At 32.8% G+C, this 11,378-nt stretch overlaps 1 protein-coding gene across 2 annotated transcripts; it reads right to left on the reverse strand.

Moving 5' to 3' along the window:
* Positions 1–55: 55 nt before the first annotated feature.
* On the reverse strand, positions 56–11,369 carry LOC140040082 (transcription factor CP2-like). 2 transcript variants are annotated; one of them, XM_072085755.1, is made up of 15 exons: positions 11,262–11,369; positions 10,577–10,732; positions 9,075–9,122; positions 7,774–7,915; positions 7,024–7,236; positions 6,255–6,407; positions 5,658–5,804; positions 5,064–5,149; positions 4,795–4,870; positions 4,316–4,409; positions 3,957–4,047; positions 3,267–3,316; positions 3,024–3,166; positions 2,692–2,743; positions 56–773 (listed from the first exon to the last, which is right to left on the reverse strand). In XM_072085755.1, the coding sequence occupies exons 2-15, from the start codon at positions 10,696–10,698 to the stop codon at positions 736–738; spliced, it is 1,455 nt and encodes a 484-aa protein (XP_071941856.1). In that variant the 5' UTR covers positions 10,699–10,732; positions 11,262–11,369; the 3' UTR covers positions 56–735. The 2 variants fall into 2 exon arrangements, with proteins under 2 accessions (XP_071941856.1, XP_071941857.1); XM_072085756.1 differs by having other exon boundaries at positions 10,577–10,736.
* Positions 11,370–11,378: the final 9 nt, after the last annotated feature.

Here is an 11,378-nt window from a genome sequence, read left to right on the forward strand (position 1 = left end):
AACCAGAATTACTTAATTATCAATGTGTACCTAGTACCAAGTAGATTAAGAAAAGCATCAGACAAATAACATTATACATGTATGTGTAATAAATAATAAACTTGAATTTCTTGAATATTATTATATGGCCTGATTTTTTCTTGTGTGTACTACAGTACTGGATATAACAATGCTTATTCTACATGTTCATATCGGGACGTACATGGCAAGCAGAACAAAAATAGCACAGAAATTTTCAACATAAAAATTAGTATTTTAAAACAAATTTCTTCACCTAATGTTTCATTAACATTATAAATTAACAAATTATATTGTGTTTTCATACGGTACAGTGTATGGTTACATGATCAGATGATTTTAAACACAAACAGTCAGCAACATTAAAACATGTTTGCTTTGGATGGGAGACAGATGGACTTAGACCGACAAACATTTGATAGAGATGGTCAACCATATGCTTTGTCTACACTATCAAACTATGTGTGATGTGCCCAAATATGGTAGTATTATGCCCAAATATGGTAGTGATATGACATCATCGTGTCCATATATGGGTACTTCACATGTTTTTGTCCCATAAAGTGTTATAGTGTAAACAGACCTTTACACAAAACAGTTTATTTTGGATGGCAAACTGATACTGTTAATCACAACTTTTTTCTTCATTTACTAATGATGGTAAATCTTATAATATAATGTTTCTTCTTTTTCATTTCAATTAATAAGGTTTTATGTTCACTTCATAATAACTGTATATGTACTGGTGTTTTCATCTGCAAATAAAAGTAAACATAAACAATCACATTAAAATAAATATTGATAAATGATGAAACAACACTTTTTTGGTATAAAACATGGAAAAGAGAGACTATACATTTAAAATGTCAATTAATATTGCAATTTTCAAAAACATAAATTTAAAGCTCTGTCTACACAATAAAAAACAAGGCCAACAGCCATTAAGTCGCGTGCTACAATGCATAGTGATACCGGACCGACAGACAGACCGACAGACAGACCGACCGACCGACATAGTGAACTATACTGACCGAAATTACTGAACAATGTTGTTAAAAATGTTGAAATGTTTAAAAACAGTTATATTTTTTTAATTTACACGTGCGTAGCCTGTCACTTTTGATGTGCTCGTATAACGTAATTTCGAGTTGAAAAGTAAGTCAAGAAAACAGAAATTGGGCAAAAAGAGTGCGCAACAGCATTTAACGCGCAGTGCGCGCGCAAAAATTTGCGCACTCATGGCAATTTTGTAAACGCTTAAAATTGCCTGAAATGTACTCTTATTTCGTCGAAAATAAATTTTGAAAATTTTAAGCGCGCGTACGCATGCGTTACATGCGCTACGCACGTAATTGTATTGCCATATGATGATTTATGCCCTGAAATTTATGAGTACCAAATTTTATTTAATTGTGATTCATGGTTGTGAAGATATCATTACAAACGTGATTTCGTTAAATCGTGCGTAGACCGCGTAATTTTTTATTGCGCACCGTGAAAACATAACCACATCGATTCCTGGCCATAAGGAATATACTGTGAAAAATTGACTTAGCTAGATTAAACTGATATCAAGATAAGGTCAGAAAGCGATAAAACGCATAGTGATACCGGACCGACAGACCGACAGACCGACCGACCGACCGACATAGTGAACTATAGAGTCGCTTCCACGCGACTAAAAATCACTATTCTGTAAATCTTGGGTGAATTCAGGTATAACAAGGCCAACAGCCATTAAGTCGCGTGCTACAATGCATAGTGATACCGGACCGACAGACAGACCGACAGACCGACAGACAGACCGACCGACCGACATAGTGAACTATACTGACCGAAATTACTGAACATGTTTAAAAATGTTGAAATGTTTAAAAACATTTATATTTTTTTAATTTACACGTGCGTAGCCTGTCACTTTTGACGTGCTTGTATAACGTAATTTCGAGTTGAAAAGTAAGTCAAGAAAACAGAAATCGGGCAAAAAGAGTTCGCAATAACATTTAACGCGCAGTGCGCACGCAAAAATATGCGCACTCATGGCAATTTTATAAACGCTTAAAATTGCCTGAAACGTACTCTTATTTCATCGAAAATAAGTTTTGAAAATTTTAAGCGCGCGTACGCATGCGTTACATGCGCTACGCACGTAATTGTATTGCCATATGATGATTTATGCCCTGAAATTTATGAGTACCAAATTTTATTTAATTGTGATTCATGGTTGTGAAGATATGATTACAAACGTGATTTCGTTAAATCGTGCGTAGACCGCGTAATTTTTTATTGCGCACCGTGAAAACATAACCACATCGATTCCTGGCCATAAGGAATATTCTGTGAAAAATTGACTTAGCTAGATTAAACTGATATCAAGATAAGGTCAGAAAGCAATAAAACGCATAGTGATACCGGACCGACAGACAGACAGACAGACCGACCGACAGACAGACAGACCGACCGACCAACCGACATAGTGAACTATAGAATCGCTTCCACGCGACTAAAAAGTGATGTTCCTAAATTTGACAGTGATATGCCCAAATATGGTAGTGATATGACATCATCAAGTCCATATATGGGCACATTTTGTTGTCACATAAAGTTTTATAGAGCAGACAGAGCTTAATATTTGAATCCAAGATATATTATCTACAAAAATAGATAACTTACCTTTAACTGTTTGTAATGCATAGTAACTTTCTTCAAGGAAATTTTGAACCATCTAAAAAAGGAAAGAAATACTTTACAACAACAATGCAAAATGTCATCACTACTGGAAAACTGAAACCTGTTTTCATTCTACAAAGAAAACATTGGATTGGTTTTTTTCCTATTTGAAGAGAAAGAGTTGAAAATTGTTTATTTCGGTCATAAGTTAAGAAAAGATGACTTTAAAAGATCTGTGCTCTGCATACCACACTTCTTAAAATATACATCCTTCATGTTTAGTACATGTATATGTGGGTGGTGTATGTGGAAATAAAGAAAATATTTTAATTTACCTCATCGCTCACTAAAACATGAATCCCTGTCGGACCTTGACGAATTACTTTGGATATACTTTCAGGAGTAACGCTATATAAATCTGATAATTTAATTTTTAATTCCTCCAAACATGGACGTTCCAGATAGACTGCATGGTACACTGATAACAAGAACAAGAATTATGGTTACTGTAAATAAATAAAATCTTTTTCTACAAGTTAATTTATAATTTGCAACACAATATTTAAATTATTACTTACCACTTTCCGATTCCTGGCACACATAAATAGTTAATCGAGGTCTCATATGTCTGTAAAAAGAGAAACAAAATAGAGAAAGAAAATAAACAAATAAAATAAATAAATAATAGATTAAAATTTAACTTTATATAACTAAGGTCTAAATTATAATTGAACAATACGAAAACATGCAGCTTTTGAGTCAAAATCAGTGTATGCTCAGAAAATGTGAATGTGAGGAATGACTGTAAGACTCAATAGCTACATATATGTATATGGTGCGTTGTAAAACTAGGTATACATTGCTTGTTGAAACAATGACAATTATGATAATCAGATATGACATATTTTATTAATGTTAAATAAACAATTGCTGGCTGGTGCTTGGACTTAAAATCAGTTATATGTGTAACTGTGGAATACCCTTGAGAGCTAAACCAGTTATCATTTGGATGATGAAAAATTTACCCAGCAAGGTCATATTTCATGCATCTTTTTACACTAGTAAGGTCAAATTACTCCTTATCTTGCATTTGATCAACTTGCGTTTTAAAGTGTAATTGAAAAATCCACCTTATGATGTGGTTTTTGAAACAGCTAATTTAAGACAAAATTTACACCACAAGCGACCATTACACGTGTAAATTGTTACGTCTGAACGGGCTCAATGAAGTAAAATAATCAATACAAATAACAAAGCAGTATTCCTACCTGTCTTGGAGGGCATTGTTTAGCCTAATACCATCAGCTGTACCTAGAATTTGAATTAGTTCATCCTTACTCAGCCTCAACAAGTCAGCACCTGGCAATATAAAAAATGTTTTAAAATGAATAGAATATCATTTGTCTTTTTCTGAAATTTTGAGTTTTGACCATAAATTTGCAAAACTTGAAATAATAAATATATAATGTTTTTTTAACAAGTTGATAATCAAATGAGTTCAGGAACGTGGAATTGTATATGTTAAGTATATTATTAAAAGAAAATAATATTAAAATACAAAATCTTTTATTTTGTTTTAAATTCAATTAACATAGTAAATATTACTAGTTTATTAGTAATAACATACCTGAGTAATTTTGGAACGTTTTACAATAGGAAGTAAATCTGTTTTTCTTTAACCATTCTTGAGTTACTAGTGGCGTCGCGTGAGAGCTAAGTGGCTAGAAAAACAAAAACCATCAAATATTATAGACAGTGGAAAAATAAGTAGGGTCACAACAGGCCTTTTGTTGGATTATTAATAATATCCTGGATTTATATAGCGCCTAATGTTGTGAAACCTCTAAGCGCTGAACATAAACTAATACAATAAAAGGGATTCCAACCATGGTAAAAAACCCTAAACCAGGGATCGGTATAAATGGCTTGGAGTCACTACTTTTTTTATAGATACCTCTTATAGTAACCGGACAAAAATAATATTCTTGTTTTAAAGTTTTAATTTTCTAATTGCATAATTGCTTAATCAAAAAGATCAGGATCAGAAGAAATGTTTAAGTTGTGAAAAAGAGCAGCAGGTGTCAAGACAGGTTAGATTTTACTTACATTAAAATCAACGCCAGGTAAAGGTTCATTGTTATCTTCGTGTTCTACTTTGTTATTACATGACGACAGAGTAGAACTTTAAAAAGAGAAAAAAAAAAAAAAAGTTAATATTAATAATTTTTGGAAAACAAACTGGAAAAAAATATTGAAACTTGAATCTAAAAAGCAACAAAGAAATAACAGGAATTATAGAATATAGATTCCATGTATATAATGTAATGTTGATAAAAGGTAAATATAGCCTAACAGCTTGCTGTTACTTTACATACCAGTCTAGTGAGAGAAAGGACGAATCACCTTCATATACAGTTGAATTGGTAATTGATGTATTGGAAATGTTGTTATCCTTACAAACCTTAGAACAAGAAGAAAATATGTTATCTAAACGTAGTATATTGCCATCAAATTTTATTCCAATTAAGAAAGCAATAACATGTTTGGTTCTTGGTGTGATAATAATAATAATAAAGTATACTGAGAATGGGTGCAGGGGAACCTGATATAAACTGCAGGCCCCCATAACTGCTGGAGCATCAACAGGGGCTGAATTTAAAAAAGAACACTGGGGTATGTAACCATCTTCTCATCACGAAATATGCCCTTGGTGTACCCGAGACAAATACTGGATTTCTATTTTTAAGTCCTTATCCATCATGATGGATGAGAGACTTGAACCTGTGCCAATATTATGACTTTGGTTTGCAGCGCCCTCTTTTAACCACTTGGGTCACTCGACTTGATGATGCTTTTCCCGAAATCCACATGAGGTCCTAATGCCATGTCCGAGATTCTTTTGTATAACCAGGAAAATGAAATACCCTACTCTACTCAATACCCTTCCTAATAGATTTGTTGCAACTAACCTTAGATTCTACAGGACTTAAAAACATGTTGCTCAAACTAAGTTCCCTAAGAACTGTGCAATCATATGATGGCTGGTACTTGTCTTTATCAACTTTCTTTTCCATTTTTTCTCGATCTGTTTTATGTTTCCTATCTGCTCCTTTTGGCTATAAAGAAAAACAAACATGATCCCAATTAAAGAAAAATATGCATTTGGAATTCAAATATTTAAAAACGAAAAAAAATTGTCATTAAAGGTGGTATTCAAATGAACTATAGCACCTCATATTACATCGACCAATTTCATCCGTTTCAGACCTTTTATGTTTACAGCTAAACTGCAATGATTGGTTGCAGCGTTTTTTAAAGGAAGTTACCTCCTGCATGCGATCAACTAGGGAAAGATTTTTCAGGGTAGAAAACAGTGATTGTGGGGGTAGTGGTTGGTCAGTATCTGTTCCCTGTACCACCTTATATGAAAGATAGTGTGTAAATTGTGTATTTGTTAACAAGTGGCAGTTAGTAATTTTGGGTATGATATGGAGTGGACACATTTCCAACCAGGATCTGTCATAGTTCTAGATCTGTTTCTTGTCCTAATTTAATTCAATCCTTACCTTAAAGACTTTAACCTGACAGCTTGCTGAGTGCAATGGAGTATCTCCCTGTGTGTCTTTATCATTGATGTATGTGTCAACTTGGATCCTGAATATCACACCTTTCTCACCTCCATGTTTCTTGGCAGTGAACTCTGTACTAATACAATGCACCTATAAAAACAAAACATACTTTTTGATCTTTCAACTGCTATGCTAATTGACATACCTATTGACATACCTATACCAGTGAAATGACCGAGGCGCTGTTTACTCTAAACAGCCAACAATATCAGCATGGGTTAGAGGCCGACTTGCTCCTAGTTCTGGTGGTGAAACAAGTCTTCTCTAAAGGACTATAAACTGTAAGTCCAGTGTACGGTGGACTGGTTCACAGCCTCTGTATCAGGGGGACTACCACCTATCTGATAGGACAGTGATTGATTTAATATTGGTAATCCTTGTCAACATATGCCTAACGACATAAAATAAATACCCGATTTATCCACCAGGTATATCTGTATCAGAAATACCACATACTGTATTTTGCAAAATGTGGCAAAATGTGAAGATGGCCTACTATCTGTATCTATATCTTTCTCCCAAGTATAAATGGGTACTGGTTAGATGTTTGTCTTTATGTTAATAACTGAACAGTGTATAGATTCACATACATTAGCGCAGATAACAATGTTAGACACAATACTAATAATCTACTACTAAATAATCCAATATTTTTTACCCTGCTTACTGTATAATTGCAAAATACTTGAATGGGATTGAACCATACCTGTACATAACAGCCTACGGTGTTCCTAGGATCCCAGTGAATTTCAATAGTATTTAATTTGTTAGGCAGGTTGTGGTATTCCAAGATGTTGTAAGACAGTGGAACATCAAGTTTAAGAATCCTTTCTCCAGGCCGATTGGATCGCCATGCATCCAGCTGCTCCTCCTCAGAATATTGCAAACGTTTGTCGTGAAACAACACCCTAATATTGCTCTTTAAGAAAAAACAAAATTACTACATGCAAATATAACATGAATTATAAAGGCTAAGGATTGTCAGAGTGTTATGGTTTAGATCTAGGACATACATTACCTATATATAGTAGAACCCTATAGGACACCCCTAGTAAATGGACATTTTCCAGTGAAACAAACGAGGGGGGATATGTTTTAACACGGAAGCCAACTCTATTAAGGGCACACCTCTATTAAGGGCACACCTCTATTAAGGGCACACCTCTACTAGGGGCACAATTGCCATGCAACAAAAAAGAGGTAATATTTGATTTAACACTATAGCCAACATCAAGAGATAGTCAAACCTCTATGAAAGGGACACTTTCGCATGAAAAGTGGGGATATATGTTTTAACATTGGAGGCCAACCATATTCAGGGGACACGTCCTCTGCTAAGGTGACACTTTGTTCGGTCCCAAGGTGTGTGCTTAATGAGCCTTCTTCTGTACATTGTATTGCAGTCTGCCCCTCACATCCCATAAAAGATAATACAACATTGAGGAATCCATAATACCTTGAATTTGCCTTGATACTTGGCTGTGTCTCCAAGATATTTTATCTTGAGTTCGTACGACTGGCCCTGATTCAAATAAGTTAGTGTTTCTTCGTTGAGTTTCGTTGCCGGAGAAGTAGCAGCGTTTAAAATACATTGAAACCTGAAATAAAATGTAAACAATAAATAGAATAACGGACATGCGGTCTGTAAGATTTTGTGAGCAAAGATTCTGTATTCTACTATTATACAATAGAGAGAATACAATAAGAGAGTAATCTCAGATAGGATAAATTTAACAAAAAATGGTAATAAGTTTGTACTAGCATACAGTACATTCTAAACAATTTATTTGATAAAAACTGAAGACCACTATTCTTCAAGCATGGCAAACGATGCATTGAAAATACTGCTATGTCATAAATAATGAATCATGAATAATATTTAGTTTTCTCAGTTGTGAAAAAACCGGAAAATGTAATGATTTAGAAATGGAAATGAGAGGGAGAAAGGGGGATATTGAATTAAAAACCCAGTTGTGATGACAAAATGTGTATACATATATGATATATAAATTAAAAACGTATGTTATATTGTATAGTCACTGATGATTCAACATTGAATCAACAATTAAATTTGAATTTTAAAAAGTGCTGCATTGGAGGTTGTTTTTTGTATTGTTAAATCATTAAAAGTTTCAAATTGTTTAAAGGAAAATTAAAGTATTAAATGAGAATGATTTATTTATAATATTTTTTTTCCACTGAGGGACCAATAGTTACATTAATACGATTTTTTCTCCTTAAAATTTGTTTCATACTGTAATCTTCAGAAGACATTTATTAAATTACAGTTTGTTTGAAGAAAGGATTTTTGAAGAAATAACTTTTGAAGAAAGGACTTTATCCGTAAGCAATTATCCTAATTAGTATGCGCTCTTTGTGTAGGCTAACAATTGGAAAAGTGGCAGATTCATTCAATTAAAATCCATTTAGTAGAAACAAAAGCTATTTAAATACAACATGTGACTTATTTTTACTTTTTTTTTTTTCTGGTGCAACACTTATTTTACTTTGTAAAGAAATGTTAATATAATAGTATTTAAGGACTATTTTCTTGTTCAGTCTTTTTGGAAAAACAAATTGAACCAAAAAAATCAGTGCCAATTCATACCTTCTAAAATAAGTGGGATGTTTTTGAAGAAAAAAAAACATGATTTAAGATTCAAACAAAGACAATCAAGTAAACAATAATGATGACAGGAAATTGTTAAAACATTGATCGTTAAATTATGATATAATAATATTAAGATATTATCTTACCCTTCATCGATAGTTTCCTGTTTGAAGATTGGTAAGGCCAATACCTCACTGTAAACAAAACAAACATGGAAAAACCATAAGTCTTTGTTATATAGTTTTCCATTAAAATATGCAATATGTACCTCACTGTATTTGAACAAAACAAAAACAATAAAACAATATAATACAAAACAATAAGTCATTGTTATAAGATTGGTAATGCCAATCTGTAAACAAAACAACAACAGAATACAATAAGTCATTGTTATAAGATTGGTAATGCCAATGTGTAAACAAAACAACAACAGAATACAATAAGTCATTGTTATAAGATTGGTAATGCCAATCTGTAAACAAAACAACAACAGAATACAACAAGTCTTTGTTATAATATAGTTTTTTCATTTAATTATGTAATATTAAGATTAGACCATATTAAATTTCCTACAGTAGCAGAACCTGTTTTTATTCAAAAGTAGTATCTGTTGAAAACAGTTACATGCTGGGAATGGTGATATTTGTATTGAAATTTGACAAAAGCATGCAATGTATTTTATGATTGATGACATGGTACAGCTAGCCCCAGGACTTTTACTTTATTTGATGGGATCGTGGGGGAGGGGATTTCTTACAAGACAGCTGATGAGAACAATGGCATGTGGTTTATTTTCCATGGTATGAAGTACCACCAACACAGTAAGTAAAATCTTGATGAAATCAGGATTTGGACCCATGATTAATGATTATTTAATGGTATTGAAAAATGGTCACAGGAGTTTATAAGAATTGATGTGCCATTATTTATTTTCAATTGTTTTGATGAATCTTTGGAGGATTTTTATATTACACAAGTAATCAAGCAATAAACAAAATTACTGGTAGGTAGCAACAGTTAGTGATAGCTGAATATCCTTGACATTTTACACCTTATTTATTAGATCATAAAATAAGAATTACGAATATTAAAAGAATTGGTGACACATGCAATGAATAAAGTTTTATTTTTTATTTTGACTTGGTTCAATCTGTTGGCGCTTATAAAGTGAGACAAAGTAAAAACAAAATAAACAGGATAAAATTTGTTTCATTTAAAATTATAACTAAATTTAGTAAAATGGTGATTTAGGTATGCTATTAATATGGATGCACCAAATGCTCAATGTGAACTCTGTCTATAATCAAACTAGTTTAACAAAAAAAAGTGATGTCACTACCATATTAAAGCATTTCACTACCAAATTTTGGGTATATGATGTGCCCAAAATTTGGTAGTGATATGTTTAAATACGGTAGTGATATGATATCATCATGTCCATATATGGGCACATCACATTTTTTGTCACATAAAGTTTAATAGTGTATATAATAGAAAATCAAATGTATAGGGGCAGTTGAAGGTTTCAATAATAGTAGTAGGGTTCAATTTATATCAAGCTTGATTTTAATTGTACTGTAGTTATCTTTCTTAAAATTTGGTAAATGTAAAGTAATATAAATGAATATGAATGAAAAGGTATATTTACCTCATGTTGTAAGCCCCAGTACCAAGCTCCATACCTAAACCACTTAGATTAGTTTCAAATTCTGCAGCCACTTGAGCCAGACCATCGTCAAGCTCACTAATACGCCACGCCATATCCACCATCTGACACTTGTCGTCACACTTTCAAATGATACAACTATCTTATCAAAAAGTAAAGATCAAAAGAAATATCTATTGTATTCAGGTCAGATAATAAAAGGCCATCATTGCATTGTTGTCCAAACATTACCTGTTAGCCTGCTGGAGGGAAATTGGTTCATTTTGAACTGTGGTAGGCAGGCTGTAACTTTAAATTTTAATATAGGGCCTACCTAGGCTAGCTAGTAGGCTAAATACATTTTTTGCCAAAAAAAAAAATTAAAAAATTAGGCAAACCGTAGAAATTTATGGTCGCTGAAAATAATTAGTTACATTACACAAAAAAACATATAATTAACCAAAACTAAAAAAATAACTAAAAGCAATGATAAATATTTCCTAGGCCCTAAAAGGCCAGTCAAGTCCTCATCAATTACGGCGTACTGATACACTTCATTAACCAATTACTCTAGCCTCTGAGTCTAGAAGCCTAGGCCTAGCTATATATTCAACAAACGTCCATATTTCTGAGATTTTATAACATTTAAATGTTTCTGGAAATATGAAAATGCATAAACTGGACAAACCTTGATTTTTAACTGAAAAGTATGCTACTGATTTCTTAAAATCGTTAAAAACACTGAAACTATCTGCAACTATTTTTACACGACAAACTAAAGAACATGTCATCAAAACACAGCGCC

Source organism: Antedon mediterranea, chromosome 2, assembly GCF_964355755.1.
Source record: "Antedon mediterranea chromosome 2, ecAntMedi1.1, whole genome shotgun sequence".
NCBI lineage: Eukaryota > Metazoa > Echinodermata > Crinoidea > Comatulida > Antedonidae > Antedon > Antedon mediterranea.

What these genes read in the sequence shown, in the direction of transcription:
- LOC140040082 (XM_072085755.1), bottom strand. Translation starts at nt 10,698, where the DNA reads ATGGTGGATATGGCGTGGCGTATTAGTGAGCTTGACGATGGTCTGGCT. An exon ending in CCGTAGGCTGTTATGTACAG is followed by an intron (nt 6,408 to 7,023) that starts GTATGGTTCAAT and finishes TTGTTTTTATAG; the next exon opens with GTGCATTGTATTAGTACAGA. An exon ending in AACGTTCCAAAATTACTCAG is followed by an intron (nt 4,048 to 4,315) that starts GTATGTTATTAC and finishes TTATATTGCCAG; the next exon opens with GTGCTGACTTGTTGAGGCTG.